The sequence below is a fragment of the Telopea speciosissima genome, chromosome 2 (assembly GCF_018873765.1).
Source record: "Telopea speciosissima isolate NSW1024214 ecotype Mountain lineage chromosome 2, Tspe_v1, whole genome shotgun sequence".
In the NCBI taxonomy this organism is placed as follows: Eukaryota; Viridiplantae; Streptophyta; class Magnoliopsida; order Proteales; family Proteaceae; genus Telopea; species Telopea speciosissima.
In genome coordinates this window covers 6,439,097-6,460,104 of record NC_057917.1, presented here as the reverse complement: position 1 = coordinate 6,460,104, position 21,008 = coordinate 6,439,097, and the positions used below count along the sequence as shown (strand labels likewise).

Sequence of the window (21,008 nt, the reverse complement as noted above, 5' to 3'; positions counted from 1 at the left end):
CGAGTAGTTGTAGTCAATGTCCCACGGGGCAAGTTAGATAGGTAGACTTAAAAAAAAGAAGAGAGAGAGAGAGAGATGAAGAGTGTACTTCTTGTGATTTCTTTTTCTTTAGCAAAAATATACCACTTAATAAAATGTTATTGACGGTTTAGCCAAGGAAGTTTATCTTTAGTAGTCTACTTATCTGAGCTAGGAGCCTCTTTGAGTCTAAAAGAGTGTTGGATGAGAAGCCCTTTCCTAGGATTAACTATTTGTCAACTACTAAGTAGTTTTGAATCTCATTTCCACTATATGCCCCACCATATTAAGATCTTTATTCTTGTTTTTTTTGTTCATGGAATGAAAAATTTGGAGGGGGACTTGGCTGTAATTTGCTATATAAATAGAGGATAACATGGACAACATATCTACAAAGTTTGATCCCAAGGAAGATGCCATGAGAGAAGATATCTAGACCATATTGAGTCAAGAAAACTTTGCCAAACATAAAAGGAAAAAAAATTAATTAATTAAACATTTTGCAATTACATGTTTCTTTTCTTTTTTGGACTAATGTCAATGCTTTAAGATTGTTTTACTGATATTTATTACTTATGTTATATCAAACGTTAAAAATATATTTACTAAATATTAATTTAGAGATATTTGACAATAATATATTGGTTATTGAAGAAGTTGAAGAAATATTCCCATTATGGCGCTAATTATTTTGAGCATGCCAACTATTATCATTACTCTTACATGATTTCTATTTTACATAAATGTCAATATCTTAACACTTCATATTTTTTTGGGGGAGGGGAGGGGAGGGAGGACAGGGGAGGGGCTTTTTTTCTAACAAATTAACCAACATATGAAAATGTATATCTTTTAATTTGTGGTTATCCGCGATTAGGTTCGAAAATATATGAAGGGAATCATCAAGCCTGGGATGTTAATGACTGACCTATATGAAACTTTGGAGAACACAGTTCGTAGACTGATTTCAGAGAATGGTCTGGAAGCAGGCAGTGCATTTGCTACTGGTTGTTCGTTAAACTGGTATTTTCTTATATTTTGGCTTCCATTGTCTTGTACCTTCTTCCCTATAACGGTAACATTTAAAACTCGAGCGTATGTTTAAAGACGCCCAGCTTGTCTTTGTACATAATAAGAACCCCTATGTGCAAATTGTTTATTTAATTAATGGTTTTTATCTGGATTTTGTGCACATGAGAAAATCCTTCTGTTCTTTCCATCTTTGTCATTTACAGATGTTAGTTTTCTAGTAGAGATTAATGTCCTTAATCTATGTTTTTATATAATGTAAATTGTTTATCATCTTTTGTACTACATTGGATGGACATATGTTAACGTTTGGTCAATTCAAACTATTGAAATTTTTTAACACCTATTAAAAGAAAATTTAATGGGTTACGAAGTTTTTTTCCTTTTTGGTTGAAACATTCATTAGATATAGACCAAATGAAGTTGTGTACGTGTTTATTATGTACAAAGCATGGAGCCATTTTCAGTGTAACTTTGTTTGCAATGTCTTTAAGACAGGTTGTTTGAGGAGGAGAGAGATGACACATAGGATGCAGCATACCCTACCCCTGTGGTTCAAAGAATCTCTCTTTTAGGGAAAAAGGCCAGCATGTGAATGCCTTTGAACATGCCCCTCATAGAACCTCTCTCCTCTCTCATCATTAATATTATTAGTCCCCTGCATACGAATTCGACATCCATCGACACTCCTCTCCCTATAAACATGTATGATGCCTATACAAGAGGGCAGCATGTCAATTTCTCCCAAAATCCATAATCATTAGTGTTTAAAAGGGAAGTCTGAGATGCCACTTGGACGGAATGCGTGACTGCAACCCAAAGGGTCCTTTTCTTTGATATATGGGAAACTCTCCCCTCTTTGTGTGTGGTATTCAATGTCAAAAGGCCAAAAGAAAACCCTGGGTTGGTAGTACATGCTGAACTCTATTGTATAGTGTATCATTCCCTAAATGGTCTATTCCACACAAAATTAGTACTAGAACACACATAATTCAAATTAAATTAAAACAACTAAATATGCATTATGAATGAACGCACATAATTTGGGTCTGGCTTGTTTCTCACGATTGTACTTGTTCCAAGCTTGTAAGGGACTGATTTGGCAATCACAAAGAAACCAGGTTTGCAGGGTTGTTAAGAGTATAAACCAGCGAAGTGAACGAAATGGGTCACAATTAAAGATTCCAACAACTAGAAACTACTATAAAGCTAGGAAACTTGAAATCCTGAGTATCTAACTCTAACTAGAACGCCAATAAAAAAATAATAAAAAAATTACAAAGAACCCAAAACAGAAATATCCTAAATTACCCTACTAAACCAAAGACCCAAATTTGAACCTGGTTGTAGGTCTGGGTTCTCAAAGATGCTCGCCCCGGTACAAAGAAGTGCACCTGCATCAGCATCTTACCTGTAGTCCATGTTGCACAATATGGTACTGGTCATAACCCCCAAGGCGTTCAACTTCCACATACTTATCTAAAGAAGCGTAGACATCATGACAACCTCTCACATCAAGTCTGAGACCTGTTGTACAAATATATGGAGTTGACTACCAAGTAAGGGTATTGGTTAACACCATATAGTTCTAACCTGAACAACCCAGTAATGAAATTAAAGTACATAATGTAAAAAGACTCCATATTTGTAAACTTGTGGCCCACATTGACACAGTCAATGTAATTCATACGGTACCCTTCAAACAACTTTTGAATTCTACCCTCCACAGGAGTCCCTGAGCCAGTAGATAAAATGCTAAATTCAGATTGCCTCCATAAATCTTATAAAATTTGGGGCGGGGGGGGGGGGGGGAAGCAACAAGCACCTTCATTTTATCTTCCAAAATTTCACAAAGAACCCTATTAAATTCCATTGCATCATGTGGCATGTAACCATGTCTATCCAAGTGAAAAGAGTAGGACAATATCTCTTGCGAGATCTCAAGTCTACATTGTTTTGAAAATCTTGACCGAAATTTCGTTGAGATTTCCGTACTTGTTAACTGTCTCACCGAAATGTTACTAGACACCTTATAAATAGGCAAGAACTTGACCCTAAGTTTGAAAATTCGAACAAAACTTGCTAGTTTGTGTGTTTGGACCAAGAAAAGGTTTACAAAAGCTTGAATCTTGACTTTTTTTGCCACATCATCACTCAATACTGTTGAGATACACTATTGGGGGTTGCCACATCACTACGAAGAGATCAATTGCTGTGTATTGTGGAAGATTTGGTTACATCCAACTATTTCAAGTAGAGTTACTATTCACTAAAACTATTTTTTGAAAAAAATATGACATACTTTTAAGGGGGTAGATTTTTTATATGTTAGACACCGGAGGCCGATCTACCTCCTCACGGTGTCGAATTTTTTTTTCTTCTGTTTATATATTTATTTTTTATTTTTCTGGTAAAAAAATTGATTTTCCTACAACAAAAATGTGAAAAATTAGGGTTAATATAAACTTGATGGGGCCAATTATATATATGTTAATCACAGTGATTAAAAATGGTGCAAATCCAAAACACCAAATTGGGTGTTTTTTTTTACAATTTGAATAGTTAAATATGTTTACTAAGCCTAAAACAAGCTTCCTTAAAGTTTCAAAACCAACTATGACCAATTTACCCACTGAAACATCAAACTGAAAAAAAAATAACACTATCTCGCCGAGATCTCGGTCGTCGAGACGAGTTTTTTAACCTTGGTTGAATGCACTTTTTATTTTTATATGATACAATAGACATGATGATGTAGGTGCCCTACCTTGGACCGACCCAAACCCATTTGGGTATATATAGGAAGATGAACCGGGTCCATGGGTTTTCAAATTCAGTAGGATATTTAGGAATTATTTTATTTGGGAAATATATGTAATCTTTTATTTGGGTAGCAAGTTGAGTTTTATTCAGTCTCTATTTTTAGGGAAATTTTCACGTACCTCCCCTGAGGTATCACGTAATTACAAAAACACCTGTCAGTTTAGGAAAATTAAGCGTGCCCCCCTACTTTCGTAAAAAAGTTAACAAATGCACCCATTCCGTTAGTTGTTCAGTTACTTGCAAACTGTAAGGTTTTAATTCATATTATGACCAATATACCCTTCATAGGGTAGAATAACATTCTTGCCCTCTGCTTCTTCTTCTTCCTGGTTCTCACCCTCGTCTTCTTCATCCTCCTTTTCTAAACCCTAACCCAGAGCTAACCAGGAAATAATTTTGCTTATGATTTTCTTTGGTTACGGATTTCCGTAGCCGAATAAAGGCAAACATTAAAGCTGCTTCCGAAATCTTTCTCTCTCATTTTTTTTTTTCTTTCTTCTTTGATTTTGATAATATGGTTTTTTTTTGTTTTTTTTTTTTAATTTTGGTTGTGGCCAGGATTTCATCTTATTGTTCCATAACTGGACAAGCTGGGTATCGAGAATCAAGAGCAGAAGATTGGGTTGTGAAAGGCAATAAAAAAAAAGTCATGGTAAATTAAGGAAGAAGTCCCAATCATTCGATTTTACTTTCTTTTTCTACTCTCCATTGTTCTGTTTTCTTCGGTTGTAGATTGATTTTGTGTTTGTGTTATCAGGTGAGCCCAATAGTTGGAATGGGGAGCAATGATTTAAGTCCACTGTGGTTGAAGCCGATGTTGAATGCCAATTACTTCATTGCCTATAGAATCCAAGGCGATTCTTACAAGATCGAATGCAATATTTATTGCTTGGATTGCATGGGAAATGCCCTTTGTTCTTACTGTTTGATCAATCATAAAGACCATCGTGTTGTTCAGGTTTGTTTTTCCCTTTGATCTTAAAGATGATCGATCGGTGGTGCTTAGGCCATTAAAGAATCTAATGGCGGCTTTTGGTCTTTTCCGGTAACTGATGATACAGATACGGAGGTCTTTTTACCACAAAGTGATAAGGGTTAATGAGGTTCAGAAATACATAGACATATCAGCCATTCAGACCTACATTATCAACAGTGCCAAAATCGTTTTCCTCAACAAGCGGCCACAGCCAATGCCCGGAAAGGGCGTTACCAATACCTGTGAGATTTGTCGCTGAAGCCTTCTGGACTCCTTCAGGTTTTGCTCACTGGGTTGCAAGGTCATCTTCTAATCCTCTGTAATCAATTCTCCCCCTCTTATTCTTGATTCTCTAACCTACTTCTTGTTCATCTTTTTTACGAAACTCCATTACTTTTTAGTTGAGTGTGGGCATTGGAGCTTTCTCGTCTCAGCCAAAATTCCTATTTTTTCCAGCTTTTTACGGGTTCCATTATTTCCTGGTTGAGTGTGGGCATTGGAGCTTCTCGTCTCACACCAAATCTTGAATTAATTTCACTTTTGGAACCCAAATCTTCAATTAATTTCACTTCAATTAAAATCCCATTCCAATTAGATGAGAGTGCTGGATCAGAAGATGAGGGTGAGAACCAGGAAGAAGAAGAAGAAGAAGAAGAGGGCAAGAATGTCATTCTACCCTATCAAGGGTATATTGGTCATAAAATGACTTAAAACTTCTTACAGTTTGCAACTAACGGAATTTGTGCATTTTGTAACTTTTTACAAAAGTAGGGGGGCAGCTACGTGATACTGTATCACTTAAACAAATTCATACCAAATTGATGCTCCAATTTGCAGTTCTAACAAATCTTGATTTAGGTCAAAGAATAGAAGATTTTCAAGATCTCACAAATCAGGCCTCCTCAGAACAGGCCAAAACCCTGGTTGAGTGGTGCTCCTGGTGGTGTGATTTGATCCTCCAAATATCACCCAAGTTCAGAGCTCTGTGGACTTGAAGTTGTAGCAAGTTTCAAGGAGAAAACCAGAACCACAGGTGCTGGTTATGTTTTCTTATCAGCAACTAATGACAGCGGCAGCTTGAGGCTTCAACAGTAATTCTAATGGAGCTTGGATGCTCTCAGTTGCACTCAGGAATTGAAACAAGAATAGGGAAACAGAAACCGATGGGAGAAATAGAAGAGGGGAGAAGGGATATGGCTATCTCAGCCTTGGATATCACACCCAATGTCTCTCACCTCACAGCTTCTCACTGGGTGTCATTGCTCAAAGCAAACAATCAATCAAGTTCATTAAATCGTGGGCTTGTCCAGCCCCCCTTCTCTTATTAAATAATAAAACAACTATTAAATAAACAAAGGAAGAAATTACTGAAACTAGTTAGTGTTTTTGAGTTATCTATTGTAATGGGCCAATTCTATAAGCCCAAATATTTGGGATTTAGGTTTTATACGGGATTTAGTAGTTAGTTTCTATTTTGGTTACTTAGTAGTATCTTTGGTTTAGAGGGTGGACCTTAGTGCAACGGTAAGGTTGCTCCTTTGAGACCTAGTGGTCGCAGGTTCGAGTCGGGAAACAACCTCTCTCCAAAGTGGGGGTTAAGTCTGCTTACATGATGACCCTCCCCAGACCCGCAGTGGCGGGAGCCTTGTGCACTGGGCACACCCTCTTTTTTTCTTAGATGTTTTTGTAGTTTTCTATTACTCATGATGTAAATAACTCAATTGCAAAGATCCTTAACTGATGTGATTGCTCATAACTTCATATTAGATTCTCATAAAGGTTGGGTTTATGGTCTGCTTGTTGGAAAGTAGTGGACGTTTTGTTTTTTAATTGTACTCAATATATACTTGTTTTTATTGGTAAGTAGTTTATATTCCAAAACAGTACTTCTATTTTTAAGTTCACAGTTACCAAATAAATATACTTATTGTTATTGGGATCTTGTTGCAATGCAAGTTTAGAGAATGAAAATCTATAATTCTAATCGTACCAGTATGCCAGGGACCTTATCAAGTGTTACCATTTATTTTTAATTTTTGATAAGATATTATCATTGGTTTCATAAATTGACACCACACTAATGACTAATCTGGTCTGTGACCATTAACTGTAGGCACTGGGCTGAAAAGAGGGTATTTAAGAATCCAAAGCCCTCGAAACACTTGCCATGAAGCCTGGAGAAAAGAGGTCATTGAGACCAACCAAATGACAATAACCAGAATGTTGGCACTATCCGTGCCGAATTCACTACGTACTTGGGCACATTAGTTCGGTCTGCCAAAGAATTGCCAGTCAACTACCCCGATTGGAGATATGTGCCCAGACATTGCGAAGAGGGTAGGTGGTTCAAACATCTGGAATGGTTATAGCTTAGTGAGAAATTCAATCTCTTAATTACATTATGAACATATATTTTTTTAATTTCTACAATGTTTCTCCATTGTCTTGTAGGAAAAATTTGCAATACGGGAAGATTCTACGAAATATGTGCATAAAAAAAGAGAGACAATGTGACAAGCCTACAAACTCGAATTGAAGAACCAAACATGGGAGAAATATGGCAATTTTGATGATGCCATAAGCCATTGTGATGATCAAGTTCCAGCAGAATAGTGGGTTTAACTCATCTATTTGGAAGTCAGAGAAAAAACAGGTATTTTGTTTTCCTAAAACACATTGATAAGTTGTACTTTTGATCCAACATATTTTAATGATGTTTTCCAATATGGTCGATAGTGAGGGAAATAAAAAACAAAAAAGCTCAGACTACGAGTCATACTGCTGGAAGGAAGCCTTTTGCTCAGATCTATGAAAATGAGGTATGTTTTTGAGCAAGTATGTACATAAGATAATGATATAGGGTACTTGTGAATTCTGGTTTTGATCCAACACTTGTAGCTGCTAGATGGTAATTATTAATGTCGTATGTATTGGTTACACCACTGCAGTAAAAAACTTGTATGTTTGCTAACTTGGTTTACATCGAGTTTAGGCACTGCTCGAGGAGATGTCTCAAGTGCCACCAGAATTGAGAAAAGACAGTGACTCTGTCGATGACATCTTAACCAAAGTGTTGGGTAACGAGAGTTATGTCTGCGTGTGCTGTTTTGGGATAGGCTTAAACCCAAAGCATCGGGCTTACAAAAGCTAGTGTTGAGGCCAAAAAACAACTGAAAAAGTGTGAATAAAGGATGCAATAGGAGGTGCGGGAATAGTTTGCCGAACAAGATAGTAAGTGGGAGAAAAAGTTGGTTGAGCAAGAGCAGCAGAGGAAGGACATTATGGCAAGTTTGCAAGCCCAAGTAACTCTATTTACACAGCACTTGGCTAGAGGAAGCTTTCAGAGTACAATTCATTTGTGTAAGTTAGAAATTTATGTTACAGTTATTGACAACACTATATTGATCCTATTTTATTTTACAACAACTAGAAATAATAGAGAATGCGACTCCTATATTTCTATATCAGTCTTAGACAGGACAGTATGGATAAAGCCAGTTCTTCCCAACACACCACCCCTTTAAAAAAAAAAAAAAAAAAAAAAAAAAAGTCTTAGTCAATTTAAGTATGATATCATATATTGATGATTAAACATGAATCTTAGACCTTTTCCTCTTGTGTCCGTCTTCTGTTGAGTTGTTGTTTCCTATTCTGTTTTGAACAACAACATATTCTCCATTGTTAGTTATATCAGTGTTCAGTTTCAGTTCCTTTTTCCCCTATTTTTGTTCTTGTTTGATTAATGAAGACAGTAGTTTTGACTATTGAGCTAAAGATGTGTAATTTGTAAATGAGCGGAGGTTTTCTGTCCAGGATTTTGGCTCCAGCGCTTGTCTGAGTTGGTTTTCTTTACTTGCAGACCCAGCTCTATCATTTCCCAAGGTTGGTCCCTAAAGTAATTGTTGCCCATCTCTTTGCACCGAAAGGTAAATGCAACTTCTCCTCTTTTATGTAACGTGTCTGTCAGTGTGAATGAGAGATCTCTAATGCTTCTTTTAAGCAGTTTGCCTGGCTCACAAAGTCATTACTGCTTTGCTGGATCAGATTGTGAAGATTTATTGGCATATTATAGATCCCCCCCCTAATTCTCTTTTCTCCCCTACTCATTTAGTTTGATTTGAGAAGTTCATCAAGTGTATAGGATATAATTGAGTCTTAGTTATAATCTTCTTTGTCTCTTAAAGGTCTCAACAGTATTCTCGGATACTGTTCATGTTGTGTTCAGTTGTTAAGTATTGATGTTACAATCTTTTTTTTTGGTAGGAATTGTTACAATCGTTTCAGTTCATAAATGTATTGATGGATGAGGCTGCCATTTTGTTCTATTTGATTTGCAATGATGCCCTTCATTTTGGAAGGAGGGTTAGAATGATGGACTCATATCTCTGCCACTGATTTGATAGAAGTATGCAATGTGTTATATTATTAAAGATTCATATACATGATCAATGATCTGCTGTATTTTTGTAATGAAGCTTCCTTCTATGCCTGTTGTACTTTATTTTTAACGGATCCGGATCCTCTACTTCCGAGCTGCCCCTACTGCCGTGCGCCCCAGATACAGCAAGGCGGTAAAGACTGCCTTATCCCTTCTTGGGAAAGGCACTCGGGTAGGGGTAGAGCGGTTTTTTAGCTGCCTTGCTGTCTCTAGGGTGCACACGGTAGTAGGGGCAGCTTGGCAGTAGAGGACCCCGACGCATTTTTGATAGTACATGTTGGTGTTTATTGCATGATAGACTGATGTGGAACCCGGGTCAAAAAATCCTAATGTGTTTACTATTGGCGCACAGAAGTGAATAAGAAATAATGAGGTGAATGGCAATTTCGTAAATATTCAGAGTGATTAGGATCCATTTGAGGGGATACAGAATCTGTGGTGTAATAGTCAATAAACTTTAAGGAGGAGGACAAATCCAATATAAGAATAGTCTAAAGAATTAAGTGGAGCAAAATAAGGAAATAAGGGTTAAAAAGAGTAGGAATCTGTCTTTATTGGTAATTTCAAAAACTTTCCATCTTCAACCTTAGACTTCACGATAGAAACATGAAGTCAGTGGTAACAAGACTTTTAGAAATCGATCCAGTGCCTCAAATAGGGCTCCAAATTGCAGGAGAAAATTAGGAGCGGGGTTGGATTCACCAAGTCTTTCAAACTTGACCCAATAACACACCCTAAAACTAAAGGATTGAAGCAAACAAATTCTACAAATTGTATCTGGCGGTAGGATCAGATCTGTTGTAGAGTTTAATCTTACAGTAGGGGTGATGTTAGGGCTTAAGAGTCTACGCTTTAGGTTACCTTTGAAGAGGGGGGGGGGTTGGTTTGTTTCTCAGCTCCAAATCTCAGGCCAAAAGGCCTATGGAGAAAGGAGATCCAACAGTTGTCCATTGGATTGAAATGACCATCCCACCCCTTATTAAATATATGAAATTTAACCTTTGGCCGATTGGTCTAAGGCGCCAGATGTAAGCTCTGGTCCAAAAGGGGGTGAGTTCAAATCCCACAGCTGTCAATTAAATTAAAAAAAAAAAACTTATTGGTTGTTTTTGGAGGACACGGCAAACCAAAACCCTGTGTTTCCTTGTACAGATTCAACGCTTGTATAGTTGTATCCATTTTTTTTTTAAACTGATCTTGTGAAAAAAACGTCTTGGTTGTTTTTACATTTTTGAATCAGGCCAATGAGTCAATCCTTTTTTTTTTGCCCCGTTCAGTCTTATTCTGATTTTAGCAAGAATTATCAACAGAAGAGGACCTTTTGAAGGTGAAAATTTTGATTTCAATTTGGACCGTTGGATAGTCATTTGCCGACACGATAGAGTCAATGCTGCCAGCCTGCCATGCAAACTGGGAAGACGCGTATGCGTAAGCGTAAGCTGGAAAGCCGCGGCTGATGTCAATCCAATGATCACGTTGCTGCAGCAGATGACAAAATACACAATGTGGGTTTGAAAAGGACCTCTCTTCCGTTCTTTTGTAGTTTAGTATTTTTTTTTTTTTGTTTTTGGTAGGAGTAGTTTAGTACTTTAATTAGCAAACAAACAATCATTTAGTCGGTTGGTTTTTTTTTTTTAAATAAAATTGTCGGTTGGTTAGTAGTTTGTTGGTTGGGTTGCATGCTCCCAGGTGGTCTAGCGATCGATTCTCCTGATTTGTATATTGTGTTAAAAGAACACTGCGTGCAAAATCATCTTGGGGAGAGATTTTTGCCTTTTATTGAGGGTGAGGCAATCATTTCCCCCTCCCTTTCCACCGTGTCTAGGTGTGGATGGTACAATCTTTTATAGGAAATTTTTTTTTTTTTTATTTGGGATAAAGAACGTACAAACTATACTGTAGCACCTAGCGTTTCGTTCCTTTATCCTTTCTATTTATAAAAGAAATAACAAAAAATAAGGAAGTATTTTGTCTTGGAATGTGACCTACTTTAACACTTTTATGTGTTTATCCCTTTTCTCCTCAAAACTAGGAGGTAGAGGTGTTTTTTCAAATGGGGAGGAGAGAGAGAGACTTATGGGAGTGTTTGACTATAAGTGCTGGCATAGCCAAACAGTCTCGGACAAAGAACTTTCTCCTTAGAAAATATAATTAAGAAGAGGTTGATGATAAATGATGCTTGTGCTAACCCTAATTGGTACTGCCAATAATTAATAAGACCAGATCCAACTTTTGAGTGGAGCATCTCTCTCTCCAATGGACTTGGCTCTCATCCAACCGTGTCGAGAGTTGGAAGATCCAACATTTAAAAATCCCCCAAAAAACAAGAGTCAGGTTCACGTTCACGTACGTGAATGTATGAGAACGGCTCACAACCGTTTAAATGAAATCCACCTTGTGGAACCCACATGAAGTGGATTCCATCTAAAAGGCTGTGACGCACAAGAACGTGAGCCCAACTCAAAAACAGTGGAGGTTGGTCATTACCAAGCCACCCCTCTTTTGGAGCTCCCGCCGCGGCTGGAGGAAATCTTTTTCCCACTCCAATACCAACCCCAACCCAAACCGGAAGCATAAATAAATAAATAAAATAATAATGGGGCCATGCCGGACGGCTTTGTTTGATTGCATCTGCAAAGTTCTATCCATCCTCAACTCAAGTACGTCCAAACGCCGAGGAGTGATGGTGTGCCAGATACAATAATATTCCTGTTCGTACCTACTCCCTATTAAATATACCTACTAACAACCTTTTGAAATCTGGCTGACTTGGACAGTGTTTGGTAAGATTTCTTGGAACGCATTCTTGGCGGATTTTCTTATTCTCGTGATCTCGGGTGATAAAAACATTTATCTCCCAAGAATGTTTTTATCAACCTAGAATGTATACCAAACACAACCTTAATTTATGGAGGGACAGAGCTCTTCTACAGCACAAGAGTGTGCTAAAAGATGTCTCATGCACCCCAAGAGTTCGACACGTGATCCAGGTGTTGCTCAAATGGTGAGGATGGATGTGCACCACTAAACTGAAAATCCTTTTCTCCACTGCATGTGCACCATGCTTAGAGGTGCGCATCCATCCTCGCCATCTGAACAACACCTTGACCACGTGTCGAGTTCTGGGGGTGCACTGAACATCTTCCAACGCACCCCCGCTCCGTAGAGGAGCCTAGTCCTATATGGAGTGGTACGCAGGGTTTAAAAAATTAGAATTGGATCTAAACTTGCATTGACCTAGAATCAATTTATTGCGATTTTTAAACCATGGTGATAAGGGTGTCAAAGAATCAATTGGAAATATTTTTTTGTTTGCAAGTCCGATTTGATTTCAGGCTTTTTATTGAGTTGGCTTAACAAACTCTTATTGGCGCGTTATCATTATCATTAGGGATTTGGTTTTCTATGTATTTATAAGGTTGACGTTCTTTGTGAGGCAGCGGGGCCCCTACGAATACACGCAATAAATGAAGACACATGTGTTAACATCATGGGATGGAGCAGTCATTTCAACCCCTTCTGTGTCTGAACATGGACGGTACACTCCCTCACCAAGGCACCAATCAATTTAATTAGGTTTTCCCAAAAAAAAATAAAAATTTAGTTAGGTTTTTCGAGGAGTATTGAATTTTGACACCCTAAGAATTGTATAGACCGTATTGGTAGTTGGAGTTCGTAAACGGTGTAGGGTCCCACAGTCCCATCCAGTGATCCGTGTTTCATGAACCAACCAGAATCAAAGGGTTCACAAGGTGGTAGGTTAATTAGGAAGGTTGGTGTGTAGAATGCATTAATTAGGCAAAAAGGTAAAAAGTACTTGCATAGGTTTCATTATCCACGCATGCTCATTTACTAATTACGAAAATCCTAAGCTATATCAGAACGTTATGTTAGGGTTTAGGGTTTAAGCACAAGGTTGCTTAAAGTATTACACTCTGAGTATCTAGTTTGGAATACCCAGACTGTTGCCTCCAGCTAGTATTTATAGGAAAACTAGGGTTTAGGTCAGATGGGCTAATTACTAATTTGTCCCTCACAACCTGAGTATTAATACAAGTAGGATTATATTAGAACATATGAAGGGATATTACATAAATACCCTTACAATCTCCTCCTATGTTCTACATATATCCATTACACATGTATAGGAACCATTGTTTAATCAGTAATTGAATCAATATACATTGAATAAATTGAATATCAATAATTCAATAAATCAAATAAGTAATAAGTAAACTTCAAGAAATAAAACTAGGGTTTTAGATCAAAAACTAAATCCAACAATAAATTCAAAATTTCACATGCAAGTGGCTAAACCAAAAGAAATAATCAAAAGAAAAAGTTCTTGCAATCCATGTGGCTTTATTCATCAAGTAAGTCATCCTCATCGAGATCCAGATTCAACCGTTCTCCTCCATCTTCGTCATTCTCTGTAATTTGTCAAATATGAATTCAATCATTTGCACAATAGTATCTAGTTCAACATTAAGAACTTAGTCCATTTCATATATGGCTGAAGGTAAATCAAAAAACAATAAGCATCATCATCAAGTTTTTTTACAAGAACTCGATCCTATATAGTCTCTATCATAAGGACCATACCATGTTTCCATTTGGAATACTGTGTTCGTCATATCAGTCATAAATTTAGGTTGTATCATCAAATTTGGAATGATACACCATACTATGAAAGACATGTCATCAAATTTGGAATGACATAAAGACTAGCACAATATCATTGAAACATATCAGACATTTTCCATATTCCTTTGTGGAATAACAAAGTAAGGAAACTTCACATGAAAATTTGCTACACCATCAAGTTTGGAATGATTTCACAAAGCCCCATACTTATTAACCTAACTAAGTTATCTGAAACATGTAAACTGTCCCGAATGCTTACCAAGGTTAGATGAGATTCAAATAATTCAAAATAATACTGGGTTAGGTTAAGACCTGACTAAATGGTCTTTGACCCCATCTCCCTTATAGTTTTGAATGTTCGATCTTTGTTCAATCCCTTTGTAAGACATCTGCCGTATTATCCTTCGATCTCACATCAATCAAAGTGATAATCCCTTGTTCTATTCTATAATGCAGCATGGCTTGTTTCAGCCTGATGTGTCTCATCTTACCATTGAAGAGTGAGTTATTCACAATCATCGTTGTTGCTTGATTATCACAGAATATAGCTATGGAGTTTAACTTAAAACTCCTCAATGGAATATCCATGATCAGATCCTTTATCCACTCTGCTTCATCTCCCACAGAAGCTAAAGCATAAAGTTTTGATTCCATAGATGGCAGAGCAATACCAGTCTGTCTCTTGGATTTCCATGCTACAGCTACTCCTCCTAGTGTAAATACATAACCACTAGTGGATCTGCTGTCTCCCAAATCTGAGCATCAAGATGCATAAGAATATCTTTCCAAAGTTGGAGGATGTCCAGTATAACATAGAGCATAACCTTGAGTACCCTTAAGGTATTAAGGTATCTCATCAGCCTCGATAGGGCATCCCAATGCTCTTTTTCAGGATTACTAATGAAACGACTCAGCATGCCTACCGTAAAGGCTATGTCTGGCCTAGTGCAACTCATTGCATACATGAGACTACCAATCAGTTTAGAATAATCTAACTGATTCACGGTGTCACCTGTGTTAGGTTTCAACCGTTTGTTATAGTCATAGGGTGTCTCAATCGATTTACAATCACTGTATCCCCAACTAGAAAGTAGCTTCTTAATGTAATGAGTCTGACTAAGGGTGATCCCTTGCTCACTGAAGCTTACTCTCATCCCAAGAATGGTGTCTACCACACCAAGATCTTTCATGTCGAATTCTTTGGACAAGGTTTCTTTAATGTTACTCACTACAGAAAGATCAGAACCTAGAATTAACATGTCGTCTACATACAAGCAAATAATCGAGACCTTGTTTGACTTAGACAAAAAATAAAGACACTTATCCGAGTTGCTGGTTTAAAAACCAAGGCTTTTTACTGTCTTGTCAAACTTCTCATGCCACAATTTAGGTACTTGTTTAAAATCATAGAGAGATTTGTTTAATTTACAAACTTTTTTTTTAGAACCTTCCATGACAAACCCTTCAGGTTGGTTCATGTAGATTTCTTCTGTTAGGTCTCCATTAAGGAAAGCCATTTTTACATCCATTTGATGCACAACATAGTGCTCAATAGATGCTATGGCAAGAAGAATCCTTATCGTTGCCAAATGGCAGACTGAAGAGTAGATGTCAAAATAATCTATCCCTCTCACCTGTTTATAGCCCTTAGCTACTAACCGTGCTTTATACCTGGCTATAAACCCATCCGAATTAAGTTTCTTCTTCAGTACCCACTTACACCCTATTGTCTTGGCCCCTCTAGGCAGATCAACAAGGTGCCAGGTCTCATTCTGCATTAAAGAGCTCATTTTCTCATCAATGGCTTCTTTCTATAACAATGAGTCCCTAAATCTCATCGTTTTCTTATAGGTGGATGGATTAGCCTCTAAATGATAGGTCACAAAATTCTCACCAAAATTCTTGGGTACTCGATCTCTAGTAAATACTCTTCTAGATTCTGATTCAAGGAGCATTGTGGGAGTAGTGTCAGAAATAATTAGTTCAGATTCCAAAGGTGATTCTGTAACCACTTCAGTCAAACCAGGCAAGGTCAGGCCTTTATCTCTAAGGAATTTATCCTCAAAGAATATAGCATCCCTAGATTCTATCACCACATTGGTTGATAGATCCAAAAATTGGTCTGTAGTACTATCTTCTGCACAACCTAGATATATATACAAGTGTTTGTTCTAGTTCCCACCTTAGGTTTCCTAGGGTCTTGTATCCTAACATAAGCTATACAACCCCAAACCTTAAGAGTGTCATATCTACATGGATGATCATGCCATAGTTCATAAGGTGTAGAAGTCAGTTTTAAATGTGGTAGTCTATTTAGAATGTGATTTGCAGTCAACACTGCTTCTCCCCAATAGCAAGAGGACATGCCAGCTGTCAATAACATGGAGTTTAACATCTCTGTTAACGTCCTGTTCTTTTTTTTAGCTATGCCATTTGATTGAGGTGAGTAAGGAGCAGTAATCTCAAGGATTATGCCCGCAGAGGCACAGAATCCCTTGAACTCTGTCAATTTATATTCTCCTCCCCTATCACTTCTAAATCTTTTAATTTTAAAGTTCAACTGATTTTCTACCTTATTCTTAAAAATTTTAAAATTTTCAAATGCTTCATCTTTAGATTTTAACAAACATAAATGACAATATTTAGAAAAATCGTCTATAAATGTTATCAAATACTTTCAACCTCCTCTAGTTGTGTAGCTTTTAAAGTCATAAATGTCAGAATGTATAAGTTCAAGAAGTTGAGTGCTCCTATAAACCGGTCTGAAAGATTTTCTAGTTATTTTGGTTTGAGCACACACTTCACATCTGTTAAATCTAATTGAAGTGTCTAATGGTAAATTATGAATTTTAGCTAATTTGAGCATTTTCCTATAGTTCACATGTCCTAACCTACAGTATAGTATTTTAGGATCAAGTGAAGTATGGTTAACTTGGTTTATTGTCTCATTAGCTAAACTCAACCTAAACATACCATTCAGATTATAAGCACATCCAGAATAAAAGGAGTGAACAGATAATGTTACTCTACCACTACTAAAAGTAATAGACATGCCAGCATCAAGTAAAATTGCAATTGAAATTAAATTCTTTTCAAAATTAGGAAAAATTTTAACATTTTTCAAAGTAAGTATTTTACCTGATGAAAGAATCAGGTTCCCTGTCCCTTGTTGAATCACTTCCACGACGTCTCCATTTGCAACAGTGACAGTCTCTGCTACTTGAACAACATCAGTGAGCAGGTCCTTGCTATTGCAAACATGACAAGTCGCTCCAGAGTCTAACCACCAATCTGAAGATGTACTGGCCAACCCCTTACCCTTGCCAACCATGGCAACAAAGTTAGTAGGCTCAGTCTTGTCCACCAACATGTGAACTTCCTTCTGTGGTGTGTCAGTGTTCCCTTTCTTAGGACCTCTACATTCAGATGCATAGTGACCCACTTTTCATAGTTGTGGCACTTTCTCTTCTTTTTAAAGTTAGTCTTTTTGGCCTCCAACTATTGGGGTTCTTTCTTAGGTGACTTGGGCTGCCTAGGATTTTTCTTGGATTGTAAAATCAAATTGGCAGATGCCTGTTGTTGTTTCACCATCTCCAAGTTATTTCTGGCTCTGTTCTCATCTTCAATTCTAACGAACCGTTTGATATCATCCAACCCCACTTGTGTTTTCTTCCTATGCATCTTAGTTTTAAAGGAATGCCAGGTAGATGGTAACTTAAAAATAATTGCACCTACTAAGAATGCATCAACAAGAGGGATATTTTCTTGGTTCAGTTTTGTTCTCAAGTTCTCAAAGTTTGTTACTTGAGGAAATATTTCCTTGTCTTCTTAAAACTTGAATCCATAAACTTGTCAACCAAGTGAGTCTTTGATAGGTCCTCCTCCTTTTTGAATTGGGCTTCAAGGTTTTTCCAAATCTCTTTTGCAGTCTCATATTTACTATAAGTCGCTACCAGCCTATCTGACAAGCAGTTCAATAAGTAGTCTTTACAAAAGTCCTCCTCACTTATCCATTGGGCTTCAGTTAGATCCGTACAATCAGAAAATTTATTTACTACAGTGTAGAAAATATTGAGGTACTTCAGTCCAAACTGAGTCCTCCTTTTTCAAGAACTGAACTCAGAGCGACTAAAGTTTTTCAATTTGATCATCTCAATTGGAACAATGTGTTTCTCTATTGTTATGTGATTTGTTTATATATCCAAACAAAAATTCAAATAAAAATAAATGCTCCAAAGAACTATCACACTTGAGATGAAGAACCCTGAATTTAGGCGACGAAGGAAAGAATCGCAAAATTACAGTGGTATCGACTCTAATGCGGTGTTGGCTGTTCGCAGGTAGTGACCGAACCCAAGAAAAGATAACTGACCAAAGCTGTTTTTTTTTTTTTTTTTTTCCAAACAACCAAAAGGTTGGTACGGATAGAGAAGCTACTGTCAGAAAAGAAAATCTTCTAAAAAATGCTTTTGATTTGTTTTTTTTTTTAGGTTAAAACAAAGCAATAAAGCCTTCTCAGAATATGTTTTAGTAAGTCCTCTTGACTTTTGTCTACCGCCAACGTCCTTTCTTTCTTTTTTTGTTTTTTTTTAGTCTGTGTATCAATCAAAACCTTTTGATAAAAAAATGACAAAAAGCCTTTCAATATCAAATCGAAACCTTTTGATAAAGAAAAGACAAAACGCCTTTCAATATCAGAAATTGCATTGGAAACGTAATAAATACTTTGGAAAGATAACCAAAGCTTTGATCGAATCAAACCTTAGAGAGAACTGCAATCGTGATGTACGATTCCAAAGCCGAAACAAGAAACGATCTTCCAAGCGTAAAGTAATCTCCCAAATCTGAATTGTGAACCACGATCCCACCTAAAGCAGAAGATGTGAATCCGATCTTCAAAGGTAGAAAACAAGATTTTGTAATGGATAACGACAATTGAGGCGAACACAAACCCTAAAGCTGATCAAGGAGAGAAATAAAATTAATCTAATGCTTTAAGATTATTAGGGTTTAGGGTTTAAGCACAAGTTTACTTAAAGCATTACACCCTGAGTATCTAGTTTGGAATACCTAGACTGTTGTCTCCAGCTAGTATTTATAGGAAAATTAAGGTTTAGGTCAGATGGGCTAATTACTAGCTTGCCCTTCACAACTTGAGTATTAATACAAGTAGGATTATAATAGAACATATGAAGGGATATTACATCAATACCCTTACACGTTAATCCTATATTATTTTTTTGGGTTAATATTCTCTGTGCCGCAGCGCAGCCTGTGTAAGAGGGCAAGGTGATCATGACTTTCACCCCATGTGTCTGGATGCACGCTGCGTTGCAACATAGAGAACTTTTCTTAATATATTTTTTTTGACATTTTAGCAACATCGTAAAAGCAAAAAAAAAAAATTAATGTGTTTTTGGCGCGCCTTCAACATTGATTATATCTTTACCCAAAAAAAGAAAACTTGGTTTATATGGAATGCGTTTTTTTTTAAAAAAAAGACTCTTTTAATTATAAAAAAGTAAAACTATTCTAAATATTGGAAAAAAAATAACGACTAGTTTCCGTTTATGTTTCTTTAGAGAATTCAGGACACGTGTCTGATAACGAGCCTGCGTGAAGAGGACCCAGGATCGTTACTGTCTCCTACCCTCCACCAGCATTAATTTCTAAAGAGGAAGCTCCTACCATTTTTAATGAGAAAATTAAATCCCTCCTCTGTACTATGGCTTAATTACATCTTCATCTTTTTTATTTTCCTCAATTACACCCAGACCTTCTCTGGCTGACTGTGTTAACCTGCTGTTAATTATTGTTTAAAAAGACTATTTTATCCTTGTTCTAAAATACCACAAATAGATTTACAAAGATACCCTTTTCATCTTCTTCAACCTAAAACACCCATATCTTTTCTCCTCCACCGTCAGCACCACCACCAACACCACCATTACCATCGGCTGTTACGGAATTGAGATAGATTGGGAGTTCGAGGTCACTGCCTCCACCACCACCACCACCATCTCCATCGCCTCTATTCTGAGTGTTTATAGTGTTGTTCAAACGAAAATCAGAGTAGTCCAGAGATGCATAGGATTAGTTTTACCCTAGTTTTGGAGTTTGAAATGCTTCAATTGATGTGGGTTTTTTTAACCCATTTTTGACCCTTGGAGTTCATGAGCTGATAACATCCATGTCAGGCTCGCGATTCCAGGTAGGCTAGCCACTAATCATCTCCGCCACGACACACCTAAAAGAGCCCATATATTCGAGGGTGCTTCCTGTTCCTTACTTGCAACAGATTCAGGCGACATATAAAGAGGGGTTCCTCTCAAAGACAAAGAATGGAAGTCCTTCTTCTTCCTCTGTTCTTGCACGGTATTCTTGGCGGAACCAAAATCAGCAATCTTGGTCCGAAGAAGGAGACGAGCAAGGCACATGCAGAATATTCTAAGGCTTGATATCGCAATGAACATAACCATGCTCGTGAATGTGATCAAGACCCTAAAGAATCGAGCGGGTGTAGCACCTAACATTGGCTTCCAGCAATCCACCATTGGAATTCTTAATTTCAGAAGATAGGGTTCCTCGGAAGCGTACTCCAACAAGACATTGTAGGTTAACTGACCATTCCCAATAGTGATCTCGTCGCCGTAGCAGTAGAGAATATGAGGGCATCCTTGGAGCCTATTGAGTATCTCTCTCTCCTTCTGAAGCGTTCCAGAGTGGGAAACCTCAGCCATTTCACAGGAAAGCGGTTGGAGGAAGAGGAAGAAGAAGAAGAAGAAGGGTACAAAGGTCTATTTACATGGATCCAGGGTTAGTTGGGGATTAAATCAAAAAGGGTAAATGGGTCATCTCAGAAGGACATAGGGTTAGTTTGGGGATTATGAAGAATTTTACTAAGCCACGACTGCACTTAACAAACGGACACTAACGGTAGGGTTGTAATAGTAATTTTTCCGAAGTAGAGGGGGTTGGAGTAATTGGGGAAAATTTAGGGGAGGGGTATGTAATTTTCCCTTTTTTTAATTTAATTCCCTCTCTCTCTTCTAGTCTTCTTCAGTTCTTCCCCATCTCTTC

General features: G+C 37.3%; 2 protein-coding genes across 2 annotated transcripts; one reads left to right on the top strand and one right to left on the bottom strand.

The window, feature by feature from the left end:
- Nucleotides 1-4,408: 4,408 nt before the first annotated feature.
- On the top strand, nucleotides 4,409-5,175 carry LOC122652408 (protein RGF1 INDUCIBLE TRANSCRIPTION FACTOR 1-like). Its single transcript, XM_043846138.1, has 3 exons — nucleotides 4,409-4,522; nucleotides 4,628-4,828; nucleotides 4,932-5,175. The coding sequence occupies exons 1-3, from the start codon at nucleotides 4,520-4,522 to the stop codon at nucleotides 5,103-5,105; spliced, it is 378 nt and encodes a 125-aa protein (XP_043702073.1). The 5' UTR covers nucleotides 4,409-4,519; the 3' UTR covers nucleotides 5,106-5,175.
- Nucleotides 5,176-20,155: 14,980 nt separating this feature from the next.
- On the bottom strand, nucleotides 20,156-20,668 carry LOC122649782 (mitogen-activated protein kinase kinase kinase 20-like). The gene has a single exon (XM_043843022.1). The coding sequence runs from the start codon at nucleotides 20,666-20,668 to the stop codon at nucleotides 20,156-20,158; it is 513 nt and encodes a 170-aa protein (XP_043698957.1).
- Nucleotides 20,669-21,008: the final 340 nt, after the last annotated feature.

What these genes read in the sequence shown, in the direction of transcription:
- LOC122652408 (XM_043846138.1), top strand. An exon ending in AAGACCATCGTGTTGTTCAG is followed by an intron (nt 4,829 to 4,931) that starts GTTTGTTTTTCC and finishes CTGATGATACAG; the next exon opens with ATACGGAGGTCTTTTTACCA.
- LOC122649782 (XM_043843022.1), bottom strand. Translation starts at nt 20,668, where the DNA reads ATGGCTGAGGTTTCCCACTCTGGAACGCTTCAGAAGGAGAGAGAGATA.